Source organism: Narcine bancroftii, chromosome 3 (genome assembly GCF_036971445.1).
Source record: "Narcine bancroftii isolate sNarBan1 chromosome 3, sNarBan1.hap1, whole genome shotgun sequence".
NCBI classification, from domain to species: Eukaryota; Metazoa; Chordata; class Chondrichthyes; order Torpediniformes; family Narcinidae; genus Narcine; species Narcine bancroftii.
Window position 1 is genome coordinate 209,952,984 of NC_091471.1, and position 27,251 is coordinate 209,980,234.

The 27,251-nt window shown below is 46.2% G+C and overlaps 1 protein-coding gene across 9 annotated transcripts in view; it reads right to left on the reverse strand.

Annotated features, from left to right (window-relative positions):
- Nucleotides 1-27,251, reverse strand: part of idua (alpha-L-iduronidase) — a 236,747-nt gene that overhangs the window by 53,299 nt on the left and 156,197 nt on the right. For all 9 annotated transcript variants that reach the window (XM_069926493.1, XM_069926494.1, XM_069926502.1 and 6 more), the window contains one exon: nucleotides 24,216-24,432. In XM_069926493.1, coding sequence (XP_069782594.1) covers nucleotides 24,216-24,432 — 217 coding nt within the window. The remainder of the gene's footprint in view (nucleotides 1-24,215; nucleotides 24,433-27,251) is intronic.

Sequence of the window (27,251 nt, forward strand, 5' to 3'; positions counted from 1 at the left end):
AGCCAACCTTCACTGACCATTGACCAGGAGCCTGTCCTATGACAGTCCCAGACACAATGGCAACCAACAGATTGCCTGAATTTGTAAATCTGTAAGTATGATTTTTCTCTCCCAACTATTCTGTATCTAGCAGACATGGTACAAAGATGGGGGTGGACACTGTTTTTCTCCCCACACCAGGGACTCATTTTAAGGGGGTGAATGTGATGATACAACCACTGGACTGCCTGTGACTGCCTGCGCCTGTCTGCAACCCATTGTTCCTGCAGGGAGGTAACCTTGGAGGCTGGCTCCGCCTACTCCATGGCTATCACCGGCCCCACATAAAGGCTTACGCCGGCCCTTGGGCAGGAGTAGAGCACATGGAGCCAGAAGGGATACTGAACCTCGTGTGAAAGTTTTAAGCAAATTAGAGTCTGTAGTACAGCCTTTGTAGTTTGAGCTTGTTTGTTCAAACTGCAGTGCATCACAATAGGTACAGTCAGATGATCATAAACTTGAATTTGCAACATTTTTTGGAGCTTAAACTACCCTAAAGTATCTATATTGTGCCTTCTATCTCTTTTAGTCCACATCACAGTGCCTTGATCTGTTTTATCATCTTTCACCTAGTTTGCTAATTAAACAGGATCCTGATTTTCTGTGTATATAAGATTGAATATTCCCAAATGCTTGAACACCTCCAACTTTTAGTTTTGGCATCATGTATCGATAGATTTCTCAACATACTTTGAAATCAACGACGACGAAATTTTAACAATATGGTTTGTGATTAATCTCTCTTCCATTTGAAAGCAAAATTGAAATTTAAATCCTTGATTTATTTATATGTCCCTTCAAATTAACAATAGCTTAGCGTTCATCATTAAATCTTCTATGGTGCATAATGGCTGATTAAATGAATATCATTCTAAAAATGTTTTAAACATGAAATTTGCCACCTTTAAGAGTTGTATTTGTGCATCCCTGAGTGGGGTAAAAATTTAATTTTCCTAAATTTTTTCTAATATATCAAGATTGACACAAACTTTTACAGTCTTCATATTGCTTGTATGGAATTACCCAAGGAAGCAATGTTTCAGGGAGATGTGCTTTGTTCCTATGGATAATTGCACAAGCCAAAAAGAGTACTGAAGGAACCATAATCATATGTATTTGCCTTCATTGGCCTGGTCACTGAGAGGGAGAGTTCAAGTGGTGAACGTATGCTTACTCTGCTATGGTAACAATGCAATAGCAACAGGAAAATAAGTGATCAATGTAGCCCTTTGAGTCTATTCAGTGAGTTCAAAGTTGAATCAGAATTAATTGTCATGAATATGGCACAAAATTCAGTGTTTTGTGACAGTATCACAGTGCAAACTGAGGTCCTCCATCAGCCAGCTCCCCACCATGACTACCAGCCCCCCCACATCTCCATCGGGCACACAAAACTCAAAACGGTCAACCAGTTTACCTACTTCGGCTGCACCATTTCATCAGATGCAAGGATCGACAATGAGATAGACAACAGACTTGCCAAGGCAAATAGCACCTTTGGAAGACTACACAAAAGAGTCTGGAAAAACAACCAACTGAAAAACCTCACAAAGATAAGCGTATACAGAGCCGTTGTCATACCCACACTCCTGTTCGGCTCCGAATCATGGGTCCTCTACCGGCATCACCTACGGCTCCTAGAACGCTTCCACCAGCGTTGTCTCCGCTCCATCCTCAACATCCATTGGAGCGCTTTCATCCCTAACGTCGAAGTACTCGAGACGGCAGAGGTCGACAGCATCAAGTCCACGCTGCTGAAGATCCAGCTGCGCTGGATGGGTCACGTCTCCAGAATGGAGGACCATCGCTTTCCCAAGATCGTGTTATATGGCGAGCTCTCCACTGGCCACCGTGACAGAGGTGCACCAAAGAAAAGGTACAAGGACTGCCTAAAGAAATCTCTTGGTGCCTGCCACATTGACCACCGCCAGTGGACTGATATCGCCTCAAACCGTGCATCTTGGCGCCTCACAGTTTGGCGGGCAGCAACCTCCTTTGAAGAAGACCGCAGAGCCCACTTCACTGACAAAAGGCAAAGGAGGAAAAACCCAACACCCAACCCCAACCAACCAATTTTCCCCTGCACCCGCTGCAACCGTGTCTGCCTGTCCCGCATCGGACTTGTCAGTCACAAACGACCCTGCAGCTGACGTGGACTTTTACCCCCTCCATAAATCTTCGTCCGCGAAGCCAAGCCAAAGACAGTGCAAACATTCATATAAATCACCTTTCAAAAATAAATAAAAAATAATAGTGCACAAACAGTAAGGCAGTGTCTTTAGTTCATTGATTATTCAGGAATCTGATGGCAGTGGAGAAGAAGCTGTCCTGTGCCACTGAGTGCTCGTCTTTAGGCTCCTGTACCTTTTTCCCAATGGTAGCAGAGTGAAGAGGGTGTGGCCTGGGTGGTGGGAGTCTTTGAGGATAGAGACTGCTTTTTGAAGACACCGCCTCATGTAGATGTCCTCGATGGAGTGAAGTCTGGTGCCTTTGATATCACAGGCCGAGTTAACAACCATCTGGAGTTTATTCTTGTCCTGAGAGTTGGTGCCTCCATACTAGGCAGTGATGCAACTTTAGTTCTGTTTTCACAAGAGAGGATACAAATAACCTCCCAAGGATGTTGGGAAACATAGAGACTAATGCAAGGGAGGAGCTGAAAGAAATCAGTATCTCTAAGGACATGGTCTTGGGGAAATTGAAGGGATTGAAGGCCGATAAATCCCAAGGGGCTGATAATCTACATCCTATGGTACTTAAGGAAGTGGACATTCAGATAGCAGATGCTTTAAGAATTATTTTCCAGAACTCAATAGACTCAGCATCAGTACCCATGGATTGGAGGGTAGCTAATGTTACCCCACTATTTAAAACAGGGGGTGTGATAGTACAGATCTATCACCAATGTATATAGTATATATAGTTACAGTATCTAGACTGTGCTTACAGCGATTGGCTGAGAGCTTAGCCATGCCTAGTGTCTGGGCCTTAAAGGGTTGTGTCCCTAGCCAGGTCGGATCATTCTGGACTGGTCGGCCACCTGTGAAGAGCTCCTGTCTTTTGCTAATAAAAGCCTTGGTTTGGATCAACAAGTCTTTGATTCTTTCGACGAGCTCTACAATTTTATTAGCAAAAAGAAAAAATAATTTTTTTTGAAAGGGATGGAGCGTTTGACTCGGCCAGAAAAACTTGATATCGACCCACAGTCAGCTACAGACTTCAAAGCCTTTAAGTTCTAGCTGCTGAACTTTGAAAACTTCCTGAGATTCATTCAGGTAGAGGAGGATAACCAGCATCTAACAGCATTGCTGTCTATGGTGTCCTTGAGAGTCTACGAGAACATCCAGGATGAGACCACTTACACTGCAGCCATAAAGGTATTGAAAGAACTGTAAGATCAACCGGTGAACAGAGTTCATGCCTGGCTCGTGCTTGCGTCAAGGAAGCAACAGCCTGGCGAGTCCAGCAGGGCATATTTACAAGTACTAAAGGCGTTGGGCAAGGACTGTAACTGCGTGGACAAAACTGCTGCCGAGATCACTAGCGACCTCGTCCGGGGTGCCTATGTGGCCGGGCTCCGATCAAACGAAGTGAGGCTGCGCTTGCTCGAACAAGGGGTAGAAAAACTAGAGGACGTGGCCCAGATTGCAATCACAATGGATTGCATTGTAAGGATTGCAGCCTTAAAATCCAATGAGTTCTCTAGGGACTGGACCCCTCATTCTGATGTGAGTAGAGTGCCCTTCTACCCTACCAGCCCCCGAGATACTGACGGCCTGTCGGCTGCTGCTACACTGACCCTGCGAACCCAAAATGTTATTTCTGCGGGAGGGACAAGCACAGCAGGTCCCAGTGCCCAGCAAGAAAAGCCAGGTGCCAGAAGTGCCTTAAAAACGGCCACTTTGCTGCAGTCTGTAGGTCTAAAATGGCCGCCGGCAAACACAGTGCCTTGTGTGAAGCCCAACTGCCACTATCCCATTCAAACTCTTCTTCCCCAGAGCTCTCGTCCAATGAGAGCGAGGGCTCCCCTGCACAGCAATGCCTGACGTCACGGAGAACCCGAACCCGGAAGGAGCAGCCCACCCTCGCAACCATGGTGTTGGCTCGCCTCTCGCCCCCGTGCGGAACACTCGACCCGGCCTCAGTCCCGACTGTGGCAACCGCTGCTGCTGCTGCCACCACAGACACCCTCGGGGCCGATGCTGCCACCGCCACAGCCACCCCCGCAGCCAACGCTACTGCTGCTGCTGCCCGCTCCCCGTCTGCGCTGTCTACGCCGCCGCCGATGCGGCCACCACGACCGATTGGGGACCCTCCGCGGCCAACCAGGTACTCACCCTAGCGTACATCGCTGACAACCGCCGGGGCCCGACCGTCGCGACCGACAACCTACAACAGCACTTCCGGGAAGTCCTCCAACCTGCTCCTCCAGCGTTGACTACGTCTATGACGTTATCCCGTTGCATGACGTCATCATGCGGAACTCCCCTGTTAACTGGATCAGTGGCTGCTTCAATAACACTAAACCAGCAATGCTCTCATCCCTCACGAAAGCAATGGATCTGATTAAAGTGCATAGACACTACACCAATTGCTTATTTGACTCTGGGTCAACTGACAGTTTTATCCAGCCAGATCTGGCCCTCCGTTGGGGACTTGACATTATCCCCACTACCCAGAGGATCTCATTAGCGATGAGGTCGCACTCGACCGGGATAAAGGGGTATTGCATCGCCACGCTGGAATTACAGGGCGTAACGGTCACCCACTTCAAATTATTCATCCTTCCCCAATTGTGCACCCCAGTGTTGCTGGGATTAGACTTTCAGTGTCAGTTCCGAACGGTGTCCCTACATTTTTGGGGACCCCACGCCCCCCTCTCGGTCTGCCATCGCCCCACCCCCGAAGCACCCGAGCAACCCGCCCGCGTGCCCCGGGGCCAATCCTGCGGCCTTTCCACACTCCGGATTGCCCCGCCAGCACTCTTCGCAAACCTCACCCCTGGCTGGAAGCCTGTGGCCACCAAAAGTCAGCAATATAGTTACGAAAACAGGCAAATCATTAGGAGTGAGGTGCGTAGATTGCTGGATGAGGGCATCATCGAACCCAGTTCAAGTCCCTGGAGAGCCCAGGTGGTGGTTGTCAAGAACGGGGAAAAGCTACGGATGGTGGTCGACTATAGCCAGACCATTAACCGCTTCACGCTCCTGGATGCGTACCCCCTGCCACGCATCACGGATGTGGTGAACCAGATCGCCCAATACCGCATATTCTCCACCATTGATCTACGTTCGCCCTACCACCAGCTCCCGATCCGCTGTGAGGACAGACCATTCACGGCCTTCGAAGCGAATGGGTGGCTGTATCAATTTCTCAGGGTACCATTCGGGGTCACGAATGGTGTCGCGGTCTTCCAGCGGGAAATGGACCAGATGGTGGACCAGAATGGGCTAACCGCTACCTTCCTGTATCTGGACAATATCACGACATGTAGGACCACGATGCCAACCTAGACAAATTTCTTCAAACTGCCCGTCGGCTGAACCTGACTTACAATTTGGACAAGTGTGTCTTCTGGACCACACGATTCGCGATTCTAGGTTGCATGGTGGAGAACGGGATAGTCATGCCAGACCCTGACCGCATGCGTCCCCTAATGGATTTACCCCCCCCCCCAATACCCAGAAAGCGCTCAAACGCTGCCTGGGCCTTTTCTCATATTACGCCCAATGGGTTCCACACTATGCCGACAAGGCGCGTCCTCTTATCAAGACCACCTCCTTTCCCCTCTCGACTGAAGCCAGAGCGGCTTTCGATCGAATCAAATCTGACATCGCCGCTGCGACACTGCATGCGATCGATGAGTCTGTCCCGTTTCAAGTCGAGAGCGATGCATCCGACTTTGCCCTGGCAGCCACCTTGAACCAGGCCGGTCGGCCTGTAGCCTTCTTCTCCAGAACCCTCCAGGGTCCAGAGAATAGACACTCCTCAATCGAGAAGGAGGCCCAGGCCATAGTTGAAGCGGTGCGTCGTTGGAGACATTACCTTGCTGGGAGGCGCTTTACACTGTTGACTGATCAACGCGCCATCTCCTTCATGTTCAGCAACACCCAGCATGGTAAGATAAAAAACGACAAAATCGCCAGATGGAGAATCGAACTCTCCACCTTTAACTATGACATCCTGGTAAGCTCAATGACCCGCCTGACGCGCTCTCCAGCGGGACGTGCGCCAGCATACAGATGGACAGACTACAGAAACTCCATGAGGCGCTCTGTCATCCAGGGGTCACTAGGTTTGCCCACTTTGCGAAGGCGCGCAACCTACCCTACACAGTCGAGGAGATCTACTCCATGACCCGAGCCTGTTCGGTGTGCGCTGAATGCAAGCCCCACTTCTTCCTTCTGGATAACTCCCACGTTATCAAAGCCACCCGCCCCTTCGAGCGTCTTGGCGTAGACTTTATGGGGCCCCTACCGTCGACCAACCATAATAACTACATCCTTACGGCAATCGACGAGTACTCCCGCTTCCCGTTCGCTGTGCCCTGCCCAGACACCACTGCCACCTCAGTGATACAGGCCCTTCACAGTATTTTCGCCATTTTTGGGTACCCCAATTCCATCCACAGTGATAGGGGGTCCTCATTCATGAGCGCAGAGCTGCATCAGTACCTTCTGGAGTGTGGTATCGCTTCAAGCAGAACCACGAGCTATAACCCACGGGGTAACGGCCAGGTCGAGAGGGAGAATGCCACCATATGGAGAGCGGTTACACTGACTCTCCAGTCTAAAGGTCTCCCCACTTTTCACTGGCAGGAGGTTCTCACTAGTGCCTTACATTCCATCTGCTCTCTCCTATGTACCGCAACAAATTTCACCCCCCACGAAAGGATGTTCCTTTTCCCGAGGAAATCCGAATCAGGAACCACTGTACCGGCATGGCTCACCGTCCCTGGCCCCGTCCTTTTGTGACACCACGTCCGCCACTCAAAGAACAACCCCTTGGTCGACCGAGTGACTCTACTCCACGCGAACCCGCATTACGCCTACGTTGAGTTCCCAGACGGGCGGGAGGACACTGTTTCGGTGCGGGACCTAGCTCAGGACGCGGTAGACCCAGCAAACCCCCCAACCCAACCTTTCCCAACTCTTTATTCCCCAGGCCCCGTGCCGCAACAGAAGGACCAACAGCACCCCAATGACCCGGGCCACACTGCCGACAACACGACTGGGGAATTGAGCGAAGGAGCAGTCGCACCCGACGAGCCCACTGGCGACACCACTCCAGCGACCCCAATCCCGGCACCATGGCGGTCACGCTGGATGGTCAGACCCCCTGACCGCTACAGTCCTTAACCTACCCCTTCCTTTCATTCTCTCCCTCGTTTTTTTCCAGGGTCAGTTCTCCAAGAAGGGGTGAATGTGATAGTACAGATCTATCACCAATGTATATAGTGTATATAGTTACAGTATCTAGACTGTGCTTACAGCGATTGGCTGAGAGCTTAGCCATGCCTAGTGTCTGGGCCTTAAAGGGTTGTGTCCCTAGCCAGGTCGGATCATTCCGGACTGGTCGGCCACCTGTGAAGAGCTCCTGTCTTTTGCTAATAAAAGCCTTGGTTTGGATCAACAAGTCTTTGATTCTTTCGACGAGCTCTACAGGGGGGTAGAGAAAAAGCTGGGAATTATAGGCTGGTGAGCCTTACATCAGTAGTGGGCAAAATGATGGAATCCATTATTAAGGATGTGATAGCGAAGCATATGACTAGCAGAGAAGGGATCGGACAGAGTCAACATGGATTTACAAAATGTAAATCGTGCTTGACAAATCTATTAGAATTCTTTGAGATGGTGATAGATGGGGGAGAGCCAGTGGATGTGGTGTACCTGGACTTCCAAAAGGCTTTCAATAAGGTCCCACATAAACGACTGGCATGCAAAATCAAGGCTCATGGGATTGGGGGCAAGGTATTGATGTGGATTGAGAACTGGCTGGCAGATAGAAGACAGAGAGTTGGGATAAACGGCTCGTTTTCTGAGTGCAGGCGGTGACCAGTGGGATGCCACAGGGATCTGTACTGGGACCTGTAAGGTAAAACATCATGAGATGGGAATGTGTAAGGAGTTACCCTGTACAGGGCTGTAACAAGAAGGGGAGGTGTCCTTGTACTCCTGTTAGGTAAAACATCATGAGATGGGAATGTGCAGGGCTGTAACAAGATGTGAATGCATCCTTGTACTTACAAGATAAGAGAGACATTGATGGATTGAGAGGCAGGAAGCTAGCAGGGAAAGGATAGCAACAGTTTTAGTCATTGGACAAGTAATGATATGATGATGTTCTAAGCATGTATCCAAGGGTATAAAAAATCACCATTTTGCTGATAACGGCAGAATGCATTCTCCGACTAACATGGTTAGTCGCAAGTGTTACAATCCGGTAATAAAGAACAAAGAACCCTGATTTCGACTCAGCCTGGTGTTTGTCTCACTCATTCATGAACAAAGCAGACCTAACAGACCCCAGCTGTTCACAATTTACATTAATGATCTAAATTGAGGAGATTGGATGTAATATCTCCAAATTTGCAGACTACACTAAGATAAGATGGGTTGTGTGCACTGAAGAGGGGGTCAGGAAGCTCCAGTGTGATTTGGATAAATTGGGGAACTGGGCAGATACAAGGCAAATGCACTACAATGTGGATAAATGTGACGTTATCCACATTTGGTAATACAAACCGGAGGGCAGATTACTATTTGAATGGCAATAGATTGGGAGATGGGGAAGTGCAGAGAGACCTAGGGGTTCTTGTGCACCAGTCACTGAAGGCAAGAATGCAGGTACAGCAGGCGGTTAAAAAGGCAAATGGTATGTTGGCCTTCATATCAAGAGGGTTTGAGTATAGGAATAAGGATACCTTACTGCAGCTGTACAGAGCCTTGGTGAGACCACACCTGGAGTATTGTGTGCAGTTTTGGTTGCCTTATCTGAGGAAGGAAGTTCTTGCAATGGAGGGAGTGCAAAGGCGATTCACCAGGCTGATACCTGGAATGGCAGGAATAACTTATGAGGAAAGATTGCACAATTTGGGATTGTACTCACTGGAGTTTAGAAGATTGAGAGGGGATCTCATAGAGACATATAAAATTCTGGCAGGACTGGACAGAATGGATGCGGAAGGGATGTTTCCAGTGGTGGGGTAGTCCAGAACCCGGGGCCATGGTTCGAGGATAATAGGCAAACCATTTAGGTCTGAGATGAGGAGGAATTTCTTTACCCAGAGGGTGGTGAATCTGTGGAATTCATTGCCACAGAGGGCAGTAGAGGCAGGCTCATTGAATATATTTAAGAGGGAATTAGATATATTTCTTCAGTATACGGGAATTAGAGGTTTTGGAGAGAAAGTGGGGATGGGATACTGAACTTTAAGATCAGCCATGATCTCATTGAATGGCGGAGCAGGCTCGAAGGGCCGAATGACCTACTCCTGCTCCTATCTTCTATGTTTCTATGTTTCTCCTCTAAGCTCATTCCACACAGCCACCACTCTCTGGGTGAAGAAGATCCCCCTCATGTTACTTCTTAACTTTTGCCCCTTAACTCATGACCTCTTGTTTCAATCTCTCCTACTCTCAATGGAAAAAGCCTATCCACAACAACTCTATCTATCTCTCTCATAATCTTAAATACCTCTATCAAATCCCCTCTATGCTCCAAAGAATAAAGATCTAATTTGCTCAATCTTTCTTTGAAATCTAGATGCTGAAATCCAGGTAACATTTTCATAAGTCTTCTCGGCACTCTCTCCACCTTTTTGATATCCTTCCTATAATTCAGTGGCCAGAACTGCATACTGTATTCCAAATTTGGTCTCACCAATGCCTTGTACAGTCTTAACATCACTTCCCAACTTCTATGCTTTGATTATTAAAGGCCTTATTAAAAGCCTTCTTCACCACCTTATCCACATGAGATTCCACCTTCAGGGAACGATGATCTGTTATTCCTAGATCTTTCTACTCCACTGCATTCTTCACTGCCCTCCCATTTACTACGTATGTCGGACTCGGAGTCGGAGGAGGCAGTGAGTCAGCGACTGGTGTCGTGTGAGAGAAGTTAATTGGGGTTAATTGGTAAGGGCTAATAAAAGGAGTAGAAAGGGAGGGAGTGGCCAGCGAGGAGCGGCGCAGTGAGTGAGTGGCCCAGTGTAGGAGTGGGGACTTGGAACTTTGGCTCGAGGGACTTCGGTGAGCAGGGGCTAAGAAGGAGCTCCTTGTGTGGAAAGGTATCTTTGAAATAACATATAGTAAGAAAGGAGGAAATGGAGTCAGTTGGGGTAGTTAAGTGCTCCAGTTGTGGGATGTGGGAAATCAGAGACAACACAGCTGTTTCTGATGACTACACCTGCAAAAGGTGCATCCAATTGCATATAATGAGTGACCGTGTTAGGGAGCTTGAGCTGCAATTGGATGAACTGAGGATCATAAGGGAAACAGAGGCAGTGATAGAGAAGAGTTACAGAGAGACAGTCACCCCTAGAAGGCAGGAGTCAGGGGATTGGGTGACTGTGAGGAAAGGAGGGAGAGTGCCTGTGCAGAGTACCCCTGTGGAAGTGCCACTCAGCAACATGTATTCGGCATTGGATACTGCTGGGAAAAACAGCCTACCAGGGATGAGCCGTGGGGGTCAGGTCTCTGGCACAGGGGCTGCCCCTGAGGTTCAGAAGGGAAGGAGGGATAAGAACAGGATACTTGTAGTTGGAGACTCATTAGTCAGAGGGACAGATAGAAGGTTTGTGGGATGAGATTGGGGATCCAGGTTGGTATGTTGCCTCCCTGGTGCCAGGATCAGGGATATCTCTGATCGAGTTCATAGCATTCTGCAAGGGGAAGGAGAACAGCCAGAAGTCGTGGTCCATGTGGGGACCAATGACTTAGTTAGAAGTGGGGATGAGGTCCTGAAACAGGATTATGTGGAATTAGGTAGGAAGTTAAAAAATAGGCCCTCCGAGGTAGTAATCTCTGGATTGCTGCCGGTGCCATGGGCTAGTGAGGGTAGAAATAGGAGGATGTGGAGGATGAATTCATGGCTAAAGAGATGGTGCAGGGGCCAAGGGATAAGATTTCTGGATCATTGGGATCTCTTCTGGGGAAGGTCGGACCTGTACAAAAGGGACGGACTCCACTTGAACTGGAGGGGACCAATGTGCTGGCAAGCAGATTTGCTAGAGCTGTGGAGGAAGGTTTAAACTAGTTTGGCAGGGGGGTGGGGAACAGAGTGTGAGTGCAGTGTCAAGGGAGCATGGCCACCTAGATAGGAATAATAATAATAACAAAGGTAGGATGAAGATTAGGGTAAAAGGTAGAAAAGAAAATATAGGTGAGGGTCATTCTCTGAAATGCATATATTTTAATGCAAGAAGCATAGTGAACAAGGTAGATGAGCATAGAGCATGGACAGATACTTGGGGTCATGATATTGTGGCAATTAGTGAGACCTGGCTACAGGAGGGGCAGGACTGGCAACTTAATATTCCAGGATACATTTGTTTTAGATGTGATAGAGCAGGGGATAAAAAAGGGGGAGGAGTTGCTCTGCTTGTTAAGGACATTACGGCCGTGAGGTGGCAGGATGGTCTGGAGGGATCATCCAGTGAGGCTGTTTGGGTGGAATTGAGGGGTGAAGGAGGCATGAGGGTGCTAATAGGGGTGTATTACAGACCACCAAATGGGCCACGAAAATTAGAGGAACAAATTTGTAGGGAGATAACGTATATGTGTGAGAATCATAAGGTAGTGATCATGGGAGATTTTAATTTCCCTCACATTGATTGGTATACCCATACAGTTAGAGGGCTGGATGGGCTAGAATTCGTTAAATATATTCAAGATTGTTTTCTAAATCAATTAGTAGAAGAACCGACTCGGGACGGTGTAATACTAGATCTCCTGTTAGGGAATGAGCTAGATCAGGTATCGGACATTAATGTTGGAGAACAAATTTGGTCTAGTGATCATAACTCTGTTAGTTTTTGGGTAGTTTTAGGGAAGAGCAAGGAGGGGCCTAAAGTTGAGGTTCTGGATTGGAGAAGAGCAAATTTCGAAGGAATAAGAAGGGATTTGGGGAGTATTGAGTGGGACAGGATATTTTCAGGTAAGGATGTAAATGAAAAATGGAGGATATTCAAAAAAGAAATTTTGCGGGTACAGAGTAGATATGTCCCAGTGAGGATCAAAGGAAAGGCTGGAAGTCATATGGAGGCTTGGTTTTCAAGGAATATTGGAAATTTGGTTAGGAGAAAAAGGGAGGTGTACAGGAGGTATAAAGACTGAGAGTTTGAAGGAGGACTACAAGGAGTGTAGAAGGAATCTTAAGAAAGAAATTAGAAAGGCCAAAAAAAGACACGAAGAGGCTTTGGCAGACAGAGTAAAAATAAATCCAAAGGGTTTCTATAGGTACATTAAAAGTAAAAGATTAGTGAGGGATAAAATTGGACCCCTTGTAGATAGCAAAGGTAGGCTGAGTGAGAAGTCAGAGGAAATGGGGGAAATTTTGAATGATTTCTTTGCCTCGGTATTCACTAGGGAAAAAAAAATATTGAACCAGTTGAAGTAAAGAAAAATAGTGGGGTGGTCATGAAGCATATAAGGATAACCGAGGAAGTAGTGATGGCTGTGTTGAAAAAGATAAAGGTGGATAAATCTCCGGGACCGGACAAAATATTCCCAAGGATACTCAGGGAGGCTTGTGGACAGATAGTGGGGCCATTAACAGAGATATTTAGGATGTCACTGGTCACGGGGGTAGTGCCAAAGGATTGGAGGGTGGCGCATGTGGTTCCGCTGTTTAAGAAAGGGTCCAAATGTAAACCTGAGAATTATAGGCCTGTGAGTCTGACGTCTGTGGTGGGTAAGTTGATGGAAAGTGTTCTGAGGGATGGTATTTACAAATATTTGGAGGTACAGGGATTGATAGGGAGTAATCAGCATGGTTTTGTCAGGGGTAGATCACGCTTGACAAACCTGATTGAGTTTTTCGTGGGGGTTACAAAAAAGGTTGATGAAGGGAAAGCTATGGATGTTGTCTATTTAGACTTTAATAAAGCTTTGGACAAAGTTCCCCACAGGAGGTTAGGAAAAAAGGTGGCGGCATTAGGTATAAATAAGGAGGTAGTGAAATGGATTCAGCAATGGTTGGATGGGAGGTGTCAGAGAGTAGTGGTAGAAAATTGTTTGTCCAATTGGAGGCTGGTGACTAGTGGAGTTCCTCAGGGATCGGTCCTGGGTCCACTATTGTTTGTTATATATATTAACGATCTGGAAGTAGGGGTGGAGAATTGGATAAGCAAGTTTGCGGATGATACAAAGATTGGTGGTGTTGTGGACAGTGAGGAAGATTACCGTAAATTAAAAGGTGATTTAGGAAGGCTGGAGGTGTGGGCTGAGAAATGGCTGATGGAATTTAATACAGATAAATGTGAGGTGTTACATTTTGGAAAGGCAAATCTAAATAGGTCATATGCATTAAATGGTAGGCTATTGAGATGTGCAGAGCAACAAAGGGATTTAGGAGTGATGGTAAATAGTACCCTCAAGGCTGATACTCAGGTAGATGGTGTGGTGAAGAAGGCATTTGGAATGTTGGCCTTCATAAATCGGAGTATTGAATTCAAGAATAGGGAGGTTATGATGAAATTATACAAGGCATTGGTGAGGCCAGATTTGGAGTACTGTGTACAGTTTTGGTCACCAAATTATAGGAAAGATATAAACAAAATAGAGAGAGTACAGAGAAGGTTCACAAGAATGTTGACAGGATTTCAGGGTTTGAGTTACAGGGAAAGGTTGTGCAGACTAGGGCTTTTTTTTCTGGAGCGTAGAAGATTGAGGGGGGACTTGATAGAGGTGTTTAAGATTTTAAAAGGGACAGACAGAGTAAATGTGGATAGGCTTTTTCAATTAAGAGTGGGGGAGATTCAAACTAGAGGGCATGGTTTAAGATTGAAGGGGGAAAATTATAAGGGGAACATGAGGGGAAATTTCTTTACGCAAAGAGTGGTAGGGATGTGGAATGTGCTTCCGGCAGACGTGGTTGAGGCGGGATCGTTGGTTACATTTAAGGATAGACTGGATAGTTACATGGAGAGGAGAGGACTGGAGGGGTATGGACCGGGTGCTGGTCAGTTGGACTAGGAGGGTGGGAATTTGTTACGACATGGACTAGTAGGGCCGAACTGGCCTGTTCTGTGCTATAAGTGGTTATATGGTTATATGTCTTGCTTTGATTATTCCTACCAAAATGAAGCACCTCACCTTATCAGTATTAAACTCCATCTGCCATCTTTCAGTCCACTCTTTTAAGCAGTCCAAATGCCTCTGCAATCTTTGAAACCTTCTTCATTATCCACAATTCCACTTATTTTTGAATCATCTGCATATTTACTAATCCAATTTACCACCCCATCATCCAGTTCATTAATGTATATGACAAACAACAATGGTCCCAATACATATCCCTGAGGCATACTGCTTGTCACCGGCCTCCAACCTGATACAACTCTCTGGTATCTCCCTTCCAGCCACTGTTGAATCCATTTGACTACCTCAAAATTAATACCTAATAACTGTACCTTCATAACTAACCTTATTGAAGGCCTTACTAAAGTCCATATAGACAACATCCACTGCTCTACCCTCATCAACATTCCTAGTCACCTCTTCAAAAAATCCAACAAGATTGGTCAAACATGACCTTCCATGCACAAATCGTGTTGAGTATTCCTAATCAGATCCTGTCTCTCCAGATACTTATATATACTATCTCTAAGAACAGTTTCAATTAAGTTACCTACCACAGACGTCAAACTTACAGGCCGATAATTGCTAGGCTTTCTCCTCGAACCCTTTTTAAACAATGGATCCACATGTGTAATACACTAATCCTCCATTGCTATATTCATCTCTAATGATATTTTAAAAATCACGGTCAGAGCCTCTGCTATTTCCTCATTAACTTCTCTCAAGGTCCTGGGAAAATCCCATCGGGACCTGGAGACTTATCCACCTTTATATGCTTCAAAAGCTCCAGTATTTCTTCTTTCTTAATCACTATAATTACCCTCCTTGCTTCCTTTACCCTGAACAATTCAATATTCTTCTCTTTAGTGAATACCAAAGAAAAGAAATTGTTCAAAACCTCCCCCATTTCTTTTGCCTCCACACACAGTTGTCCTCGGTGATTCTCTAAGGGACCATTTTTATCCTTCACTCTCCTTTTACTATTAACATATTTGTAGAAACCCTTTGGATTTATTTTCACTCTGCTTACTATAGCCACCTCGTACCTTCTTTTAGCTTTTCTAATTTCTCTCCTAAGATTTTTTTTACATTCAATGTATTCTCCAAACATCTTTTTTCCCTTGTTTCTTATTTATTTCAAGTCTCCCTCTTTTTTCGAACCAAGTTTCCAATATCCTGTAGCAGGAGATACTATGCAAGAGACTCACAGCCACCACATTGGGGGTTTTCAACGACTGTTTATTTCAAATCCAGCACATGCCCCTTTAAGGGCAGCGTGAGCTCAGCCCCGCGTGGGTGGTGATGTCATAATGTCTGCCTGAAGCGGGCGCTGGGTTAAAGCCATGAGGTAAGGAGGTCACCCGACAGCGCCATCTTCTCGTGGCTGTCCCGCCACGCGGTGGTACAAGTGGGGCCGGTTCGCCACGAGTATGTGCACCGCCACACAATCACCCCAGAAACAGCTACGCGTACTGCTGCTTGGGCGGATGGCCTCGGCACTTGGGCTGAGCCGTTTGGATCGGTTATGAGAGGTCCCGGTGTACCGCCTTCAGGTGGTCTACCATAAACAGTTCACTTTTACCCCTGATGTCCAATGTGAAGGTTTTGGTGGACTGCTGGAGAACTCTGTACGGGCCTTCATAAGGGCACTGGAAGGGCGCAGTATGCGGGCTGCGCCGGACGAAGATGAATTTGGCCGCACTCAGCTCTTTGGGCAGTCGGGTTGCTCAGGTGTTATGGTGCGAGGGAGGCAGGGGGACCAGCAAGGCGAGTTTGTTGCAGAGGTCTGCCAACAGGGTCAGGTGGTTGGTTGGGAAGGCTGTTACCGGGCAGAAGAACTCACCAGGTAGCGACAGTGGCGCACCGTACACCAACTCTGTGGACAATACCTGCAGATCCTCCTTCAGAGCTGTCCTGATGCTGAGGAGGACCCAGGGCAACTTGTTTGCCCAACCGGGGCCATGAGGGCCGACTTCAGGTGGCGGTGAAACCGCTCCATCAGGCCATTAGCTTGCAGGTGATATGCCATGATGTGGTGGAGCTTAACCCCCAGAAGGCTAGCCAGAGGGCGGAGGTGAACTGAGTGCCTCTGTCGCTGGTGATGTGTGCCGGGACTCTGAACCTGGCGATCCAGTGGGCGATCAAAGTCCTGGCGCACGTCTCAGCAGAAGTGTCTTTGATGGGGATGGCTTCCGACCATCTCATGGTCTGGTCAACAACGGTTACCAGGTAGCGTGCCTACCTGGACATTGGTAGGGGGCCCACGATATCAACATGGATGTGCTGGAACCTTTTGATCGCCAGGTCGAACTGTTGAATCGGGGCCTTTGTATGCCGGTGGACCTTGGAGGCCTGGCACTGTGCGCAGCTCCTGGCCATTTGGGCGACCTCCTTCTTGAGCCCATGCCACACAGACTGCTCCGCCACCATCTGCACCGATGTTTTGACCGAGGGGTGTGCTAGATCGTGGATCATGCAAAAAGCCCGCGACCTCCACTCTGGCGGGACTACCAGGTGGTAGTTGCCTGGCCTTGGTGTGCAGTGGAGGGCCTTGTGTGGAGACATGGTGATAGACCCCATGCTGGGGCATGGCAGCAGTGAACTGTGGCTGCTGGATGGTGGGGAACTCATCGAGTATGATGGAATACTCGTCCCTGTGACCGGTTGTGGCGGCTATCTCCGGCTTACGGGCTTCCGTGGCATCAAGGTGGACTGAGTGAAAGGTGCAAGTGTTGACCAGTCGTTTGCCCTTCACATCCACCAGCAGGCCATGCGCCCTGAGAAAGTCGGCCCCCAATAATGCAGTACGCACTGAGGCCAGCACAAACCTCCAGCAGAACTTGTCTTTCCCAATCTGGATCTGCGCCCTGCAGGTGCCGAAGGTTTTGACGGTGGACCCGTTGGCTGCCCGCAGGGTGGGACCTTGTGCTCGGATGCAGGTCTTGAGGGTGGTCGGGGGTAAGACACTCAGTTCTGCTCTGGTGTTCACCAGGAAATGACGGCTGGTGGACATATCGGTCACATGGAGGAGGTTGTTCGCGTGGTCCGCCGCCAACAGCGGCTGGTCGAGTCGTTTCCCTGAAAGGTACAGGGCTGTCTGCACTTATGAGCCTGGGCTCCCCAGTGTTGGCGATAGAAGCACCAGGTGGGATGGTGCTCTTCCGGCTTGTGCTTGGGGGAGGGCTGTGACTGACTAGTTCTTTGGCAGGTGACCTGGCTGAGGGCGGCCTCATTTTTCTTTTTGGTTCGCCAGAGGGTGTCTGCTTGGGCCACGACTCGCTGTGGGTCCATGAAGTCCTCATCTGCCAGCAGGAGCTGAATGTCTTCGGGCATCTGCTCCAAGAAGATCTGGCGGAACAAGAAGCAGGGCTCTGTCAGCACCAGCATCTCATCCATCAGGGCCAACGGTGTTCTGTCTTCTAGCCCGTCTAGATGTAGGAGACTGGAGGCACGCTGTTGTGGGGAAAGACCAAATGTGCCCAGAATGAGGTTTTAGAGGCAGGGTATTTACCTTCAGCTAGTGGGTTGTGGATGAGGTCGTCCACCCTGGCCGCAGTCTCCTCGTCGAGCACGATCATGACGTGGTAAAACATCGTGACGTCCAAAGAAATGTTCCTCAGTTGAAACTGCACCTCTGCCTGCCCGAACCACATATGTGGGCGATTGTTCCAGAAGGGGGACAGTTTCACAGCGACGGCATTAATCTCGGCAGGATCCATGCTGGGAGACTAGAAAAATATCTGGGCTCATAGCGGCAGCTACAATGAGACTCGTAGCCACCACGTTGGGGGTTCTCAACAACTGTTTATTTCAAATCCAGTGCACGCCCCTTTAAGGGCAGCATGAGCTCCACCCCCGGGTGGGTGGTGACGTCATATCATCTGCCCGAGGCACGCAGTGGGTTAAAGCCACGAGGCAAGGAGGTCCCCCGACGGCTACCCTGCCACACGGCAGTACACCTAAAGCAATGAAATCCAGGAATCATTAGCTGCCAATCATTTCTCTCCTGCAACCATGTTTCACTAATCGCTAGCACGTCATACTTCCAAGTGTCAATCCACACCTTCAGCAGCTCATCCATCTTCCTTACATGCTCCTCGCATTAAAATATATGCATTTCAGAGATTTCCCACTTCTTACTCTCTGTTTGTCCCTCTCTTACAAACAACTCTATTATGTTCTTTTTCTGTCATCTCCCCTCCATCTTCGTACAGAGCATCTCAATGACTGTTTATTCCAAATCACTTGCTTTTCCACACTCAAACACTGTCTACAAGCTTGCTCTGTTTGCAATCTAACCTTCTCCTTGCTGTTCTCTTCCATTTGGTTCCCTCCCCCAACTATTCTAGTTTAAAGTCTCCATTCTAGTTTAAAGTCTCTTGAGTAGCCTTAGCAAATGTCCCCACCAGGATCCTGGTCCCCGGGATTCAAGTGCAACCCGTCCTTTCTGTACAGGTCCCACGTCTCCCAAAAATGGTTCCAGTTATCCAGAAACTTGAATCCCTGCCTCTTGCTCCACCTCTTCAGCCACACATTTATCCTCCACCTCATTCTATTCCTGCTCTCACTGTCGCGTGGCACAGGCAGTAATCCCGAGGTTACTCCCTTTGCGGTCCTTCTTTTCAACTCCCTCCTAACTACCTGTACTCACTTTTCAGGACATCTTCTCTATTCCTCCCTACATCATTGGTACCTACATGTACCATGACCTCTGGCTCATCTCCCTCCCACTTTAGGATATTTTGGACACGAACAGCAACATTTCGGACCCTGGCACCAGGGACACAAACCACCAACTGGCTCTCCTTACTGCATCCATAGAATCTCCTATCTGTCCTCTATTGAGTCCTCTATGAGTACTGGCCTCCTCTTCCTTTCCCTACCCTCCTGAGCCACAGGGGCCGACCCTGTGCCAGGGGCACAGCCACTGTTGCTTCCCCCAGCTAGGCTGCTCTCCCCCCAACAGTTCTCAAAGAGGAGTACTTATTATTGAGGGTTACAGCCACAGGGGTCCTCTCTAGCATCTTACTCTTCCTCTTCCCTCTCATAACTGTGACCCACGTCCTTCTCTCGTGGCCCTGGTGTGACCACCTGGCTGTAACTCCTGTCTATGATGTCCTCACTTTCCCTGACCAGAGCGAGGTCATCGAACTACAGCTCCAGTTCCCTAACTCTTTCCTGTATTTGCACAATTTGTTTACATTTCTCCCTTTTATATAATATTGTTCTTCATGTGTACAGTTTACTTGATTAGTAGAAAATCTACCTGGCCTGCAGGAAAATGAATCTCAGGGTTGTATGTGATGTCATGTATGTACTCTTGACAATAAATCTGAACTTTGACTTTGTTTCTCTTCCCGCAGATGTGGCCTGACCTGCTGAGACATTCCAGAATTTAATGCTTCATTTTAAACTTACAGCAACTGCATAATTTGATATTTACCCATATGTATTCTGATGTTGTATTTATTGAACATTTGGTGTATCAGTCTGCCAAAGGCAAGACTAACTGAACAGATTCAGAACTGAATCTCAGCATCTGTTTGCCATCTGCAGAGAGGGCAGACAAACAGGGTAAAGTTCCATTTTCTCATTGACAATAATGTCTTTGATTATTCACTGGGTGCATTCATTGTTCTTGTTTCCCCTTTAATTTTTTGCATTTTATTCTAACAGTAATTTAAAAAAAACATATGCTTTGGTAAGATGGAAGAGTTGAGGGATATTTATAGTCGCTGCGGGATTTGTAGATAAATGATGCAGAATAGCAGGATACCCAGAAGCCAAAAGCGGAAAATGTTTTTTTTTTACTTTGGCCTGATATTCCTGATAATGTGGTGAACACAGATTCAATAGGACCCTCAAAGGAAACTGGATAAATACTTAAAGCAAAAAACACTGCAGGATCATGGAGAAGAGAAAGGCAGTTAGTTGGTCAAACTGTATAGTTTCTCTGTGGTTTCAGCAGTATGCACACTTCGCAACTAGAGGGGAGAACACCCTAGATCTGGTGTACACCTACATCCCTGGTGCACACCCGCCCCCACCTTGGTTGCTTGGATCACATATCCATCCTGCAATCCCTAGTGTACAGACTGCTGGCAAAGCATACTAGGTCAGTTCGCAGGGAGACCAGGTCATTACCGGGTGAAGTAGTGGAGCACTGCTTTGAGACCACAGGCTGGAGCTGTTTCAGGAAGGTGGCCACCTAAATGGTCACGTAAACATCGATGAGAACACGAGCTCAGTTTCTGGCTATATCAGCACAAACATTGAGGACATCTCTGAGAACAAATCAGGGCTAAACCAGGGCTAACCAGAAACCATGGTGGAATGCTGAGGTCTGGCACTTCTCACAGCTTGTGATGCTGCCTTCAGGGCAGGGTGTAGCAAGGCACAAAGATCAGCCAGGGCTGAACTCTCCTGTGCAATCTTGAAGGCAAAGGGGGTGGGGTATGCGCAGTAGATGCACAGACAGATGTGCAACGAGGCGCATGTGGCAAGGGATCAAGATCACAAATCAACCTTGTGAGTTAAGGATAATGATGCCTCCCTTCTGGAGAGACTGAACATTTATGCACAGTTTGAAACCCCATTGGAAAGAAAGGGTTAAGAGTGGAAATTGCGAGGAGACACAAGAGCTCTGAGCAAAGAATTGCTGGAGGAACTCAGCAGGTCAGCCAGCGTCCATGAGTAGATGTTTGGAGTCAAACCCCTTTATCAAGACTAAAAAGGTAACATTACACATATAAAGGGGAAAGAGTCTGGGAGAGAGACCCAGAGGTGTCTGGGTATAGAAGGTATGAGGGGTAGAGAGACTGGTGGAGGGAGAAATCATTGTGGGTAGGGGAAGAAATGACAACAGGAATAAGTAAAGAAGAGATGGAAACAGTGGAATCAGATATCAATAGGACTGCTTAAAATGAGAACAGGTGTTCATGGCGTTAGGTTTAAGGCTGTCCAGGAGGGCGAAGATGTGGTCTCTGTAGGAATGGCTAGGGGAGTTAAAATGGTGGACTCCAGCTAGGTCAAATTTAGATCCACAAACAGAGTGTAGGTGTTTGGTGAAGGGGTCACCCAATCTGTGTTTGTTCTCATCAATGCCATACCGAGTACACAGAATGTAGTCGATTAGATTGGACAATGTGGATCTTAGTCTGATAAAGGGCTTTGATTTAAAATGTTGGGTTTCTACCCATGGATGCTTCCTGACTTACTGAGTTCCTCCATGATCTTTGTTAGCTTAAGATTCCAGCTGTAAGGAGTATGATTGTTGTCCCCATGCCTTCATGGGCTTTCTACCCTGATCTGGACAATGTCATGATATGCGGCAAAGACTTAAATGATCACGATCAGAACTTACAAAAATTCCCTCAGGTGGCCAAACATCTGCACCTGACCCTTAACGATGACAAGTGTGTATACCTAGCCATACTGGGCTATGTAGTGAGTAGAGGAGAGATCAGCCCAGATCCAGAGAGAATGAGACCACTCATGGATCAGCCAACACCTGCTGACAAAAATTCTTGTTAAAGATAAATCACCAACGTCTGTGTCCTTAAGAAGGTCTGCACATATCTCAAGGCCGCCACAAAGACTTACTTATGACCATTTCTAATCTTGGTTATGATTTCAGTGAGCACAGTTGCAGTGTTTACTCAGGCTCGAGGCTTGTTTTCCTTTCCTCATTATTCTGTTTGTGACCCATGCTTTTTGCTTTTGCCATTATTACATTTTCTTAAAATTAGTCAATTTTAGAGGGGGATGAATATGATGATGTATGGGGGTTGGGAGGGGAGGGAATTATACTGACTGCTTGCTATTAGTTATGGCTGTAGAGATACTCCACCCTACTGGTATAACAGATGGAGATGTTTTTCCCACTGGCCAGTAGTGGTGACCCCTTTCAGTCTGTTAATAAAAGCCCTCTATTGGAATGATTCTTCGGAAATGCCAAAATGTTCTTCCAGTAGAACCTTAATTCCTGTATCAGGATCCATTCATATTCATTTGCTGTGATGGTTCAATTTGATACTTGCACCTCTCAAGAATTTAAAAAAAAGCAATGCTATTTCCAAATGAATCTGTTGGACATTATTTTTTACCAACAATAAACATCCCCCTACCTCAACAATGAGCATTCACATAGTAGTGGATTTAACTCAGTAATAAGAAATGAGCTCATATCTGTTAAAATGGGATACAGGTGACTCAAAAACAGGACTCGTGCCATTTTGAACAACAGACCTAAAAATAGTCTCAGCTATTTTAGCAAAAACCCAAACTCTCCGGGAAGGAATTAACGTGTGGATGATTATAAAATGCATGTCCCACCCAGACTGCCCAACAAATTCATTTTTCTACTTCCTCTCTAAAGAATGTTACACCATACTTTGTAATAGGGTTTCAGGGACCATTTAAAATGTGTTGAACAGACTTAGCGGAATTCTCCATTTCAAAAAATGTGTGACATTTTTAAATAATATAGTTAAATTGATGAAAATTGGAAGAGGTGACCATTTACATCACTTATATGGCAACTGAATTTTAGGCATGAAGTATGGTACATCAATGAAAGCTTTCATGTTTACTCAAAGGATGTGATATGCTGTAACCTCCGTGAAAGCAGTAAAAGCTTAGTTGTATGGCAAACATCAGACTTGACCAGTGCTGGTGAATCAGAAATTTGCCGAGGTATCCTTCAGTGTAACCCTGATATAGGCTCAAGTATTGCCCTACAGATGTCCTGAGCATTTCCTTTATGGCTTCCTAATTTTGGCCCATCCACTCCCTTGGTCTTATTCCTCTGTCTAACTGCTCTCAGTTACTGTGGTGAACTGGTCTGTGGAGAGTCAGGACATGCACCTTTCACTGTACCATGTGAACATAGACATGCGATGGGGTTGAGTTTTGACATGTGAAGAGAAAGCGGTGAGCATAGCCTGTCAATCTGTTGTAACTACTGAGACAAATTCAGACCTGCCACGTCTTAGGATGTTAATTGAATAGAAACAACTTTTTATAAATATGCATCAATTTGCATTTTTGAGGCAGCTGTCACCTGAAACTGCTCTTTCGGCTCATCTAAAAGTTCCTATTGAGCTGAAGGTATCGGCATAAATGGGGAGATAATTAAAGACCATTTGCACATTTATGATTGGTGGTAGATAAACTTTACCCTGTATACACAAAGCAACTAGTCACATGTCAAAAATCCATGATGTTTCCATTTTACTTGTACACATTAAGATGATAAATGACATTTGATATTGTGTAAGGACTTGCTACAGAACTGGAATATCAATCATAATTCATGAGATCTTGGATTTATCTTTGATGCAGTATCAATATCCATGCAATATTAATGGCGTGATTTGTATCTTCCTAATCTTCATCGTATCAAGGGAAAATATAAACTAAGTTTTCTTTTCCATATTCAATTTCCATTGAAGCCATTAGTCTGATTGCACTATGATTCTTTAGTAACTGATTACTCTCACTACCTCACTCAGATGGCTATTAAGTCTTAAAACGACAGTTGGCAAAAAATGCACCTAAAGGGGCTTAATCCTTTTTTATCCTCTCTTGTATGCACATGAAAATGTTCAAGCTGATATGATGGACTTGGGCAATGAAGCCCTCCTATTTCCATCCAAATCTGAGGAACTTAGGTGATCTTCCATGAATTAATTAATCCAAGATCAGCTATCTCAGCTCAGACCGGCAATTAAAATAAAGGATGCTTCCCAGCAATGGCTAAGCTATTTACAACATAAAGACCTTAAGTATTAATTTATTTTTATTAAGCAATGATATGTGAATAAATAGCTGGAATTTTTTAAATATCGAGCTGACAGATACTTTTCTACTTACCTAATAATGCCAACAATCCCATAACAGTGAGCACTGGTTTGCGAATCATCTGTACATGTGGTGGTTTTGTGTCGTTCATCTGAAATCTGGCCGTAAGGGTCCTCTGTGTAAAATAGTTTGGGTGGTAGTTCAGGAAGGCATTATCATTGCTAAGCAATGTAAAATTTATCGTGCTCTCTGGATTTGCAATTAGCAGATTCTGGTGCTGTGATATTACCTAGAAGAAAACAAGAAAATATTGGTGTTCAGTAATAGATCAATGCGATAGATTTTAATTTTGACAAGAACCATTAATTTGAAATGGAAAACATGGTGAGAAACCTGCAACTGTGTTTCTTGTGTGTTTGAGTACCCTCTATAAGTATTTTTTATGCAATTTATATTTGAAGGTACCTGTATAGTGCAGAGAAGTCAAAAATCCTATCTAAACACTATTGTGACCATATCTTAACAAACAACTTAGACTTCTGTCATGTGTCACTTGTGATTAAGTGAATTAAACAAATCACTTAGACAGAAGTTTGATGAACACCATTAATGAAAATAAAGACTTCCAAAGCAGACCAAAATCAAATGTTCGTGAATTATTTGGGCTGAACGACGTAGAGCTGTCCGAAGTGCCTTGCAATGTGCCTGTAAATCCAATTCAAAATTTGCGGGAGGGATGGTTACGTTTCTTTTCAACTTAAGCTCACTCTCCGAGCCCTTGACATTTAGGGGCAAGGATGTTTGGACTACATGGAAGTAAAGAGTTTTTTTCCCATGGCTTAATCTTAATACTGGGACGAATGTAGTAAGTGTGTGGGTGTGTATACAAATTTGTTTGTGTAGCTGGACGGGGGTTGGGAGGAACCACCTTGGTGCTTACACCCAATTAGGCCAGTACAGCACACAAAATCTAAATGTATAATCTAAATAATGAATTAGACCACTCCTGGTGGGGAAACACCTGTCAGATTTCTCAGTTGGAATATCAGGAATGGGAAGTCCTATCAAAGGATCAAAAGTTTTCTCCCATCTGAACTGGTTAAATGGAAATTGAGAAGAATCCGTGGGATAGGCGATTGAGAGAATTTATTCCACCACCTTCCTGTGCCCACTTGGGACTCATTCAGTTAAGGTGCTGCACAGGGTTCACTTTTCAAAATCCAGACTGGCAGCCATTTATCCTGAAATAGAGGACAAATGTAATACGTGTAATTGCTTCCCTTGCCACCTAAGTTACATGTTTTATCAGTGCCCCAAAATACAAGGGTTCTGGAGTGGAGTCTTCAGCACACTAACCAAAATATATTTAGTCAATATGCATCCCTCCCCATTGACTGCAATATTTGGAATCTCCCACAACTTCCTAAATCCCCTGCAGAAAGACACGATAGCATTTACATCCCTATTAGCCAAGAGTCTAATCTTGTTGCACTGAAAGTCTGACAGCGGTCCTTCTAATACACAGTGGATGGAGGTTATTGTTTTCTTGTTAAACTGGAAATGGTCGGATACACATTGGGAGGGTCCACCAGAAAGTTTTTCCACAAATAACAACCCTTTATGCATTTTTTTCTCTCTGAATTGTGAGGAAAAGACTAACTTGGGATAGTTGTACCAGAACAATCAGTGGCGTGCTGATGATGCTGTCTGCGGTTGGGGGGGGCAGGGTGCGAAGGAGGTCGGAGGGGGTGCCAATGTGGTTGGCAGGGTGGGGTGTCCAGGCCAGTACAGCCCACAAAATCTAAATGTATAAATCTAAATGTGTTTGAGGATGTATGTGAACATTTGGGTTGACTGTTTAAAGAACAACAATAGGAGCACGATGTACATCTGTATAATGTGTACACAGTTGTTGTTTTAGATGCTCAATAAATGCTGGCAGAATCCGCAAGCATCGAATCCACGCTGCTGAAGACCCAACTGCGCTGGGTGGGTCACATCTCCAGAATGGAGGACCATCGCCTTCCCAAGATCGTGTTATATGGCGAGCTCTCCACTGGCCACTGAGACAGAGGTGCACCAAAGAAGAGGTACAAGGACTGCCTAAAGAAATCTCTTGGTGCCTGCCACAATGACCACCGCCAGTGGGCTGATATCGCCTCCAACCGTGCATCTTGGCGCCTCACAGTTCGGCGGGCTGCAACCTCCTTTGAAGAAGACCGCAGAGCCCACCTCACTGACAAAAGACAAAGGAGGAAAAACCCAACACCCAACCCCAACCCACCAATTTTCCCTTGCAACCGCTGCAACCGTGCCTGCCTGTCCTGCAACGGACTTGTCAGTCTCCAACGAGCCTGCAGCAGACGTGGACATACCCCTCCATAAATCTTCGTCCGCGAAGCCAAGCCAAAGAAATGCATTCTGTTGCTATTATGAATTGGTTGTTCAATCATCAAATATCAAACTTTTATTACAAATGGGGTTGGATGTGTGGATGATAAACAACGGGCATCACAGGACAATATGAGCATTAAACAGCAGAAACAGCAAAGTCTCTTGTTACACTAAACTCAATCAGGGACTAATTTAAGGACTCTTATTTGTGCACTATATTGATTTTCTTTGCTCTCCCTGTGCACAGTTTGTTTACATTCATTATCTGTTTACAATTCTTTTGTCTGTTTACATGTTCACGCTGTGTGCAGTTAATGTTTGCACTACCAATTAGTGGTAATTCTGCTGTGCCTGCAGGAAAAAGGAATCTCAGGGTTGTATGTGAATGTCATGTATGTACTCTGACAATAAATCTGAAATCTGCTTGGCATTTGCTTAGGGTTAAAGGTGACTTGCTTCCATTTTTCTTTGGTGGGCTCTCAGATGGCTGAAGAAACCTATGTGTGAAGTAGTCACAGGTTTGGCTACACGCCAGGCTGCAAGTAGTTTGGTAGGTGGTATGCTCCTTCTGCCTTTTACAGTATATTGCACTTCTGTGTGCTCCTGATAAACAGATTTGAGGTTCTCAGTGCAATCCCAAATGTTCCTTCTGTATTTTTATCACCCTTGGCATAGGGATTCCACAAGATTGGTGGGAATGTTACACTTTTTTTC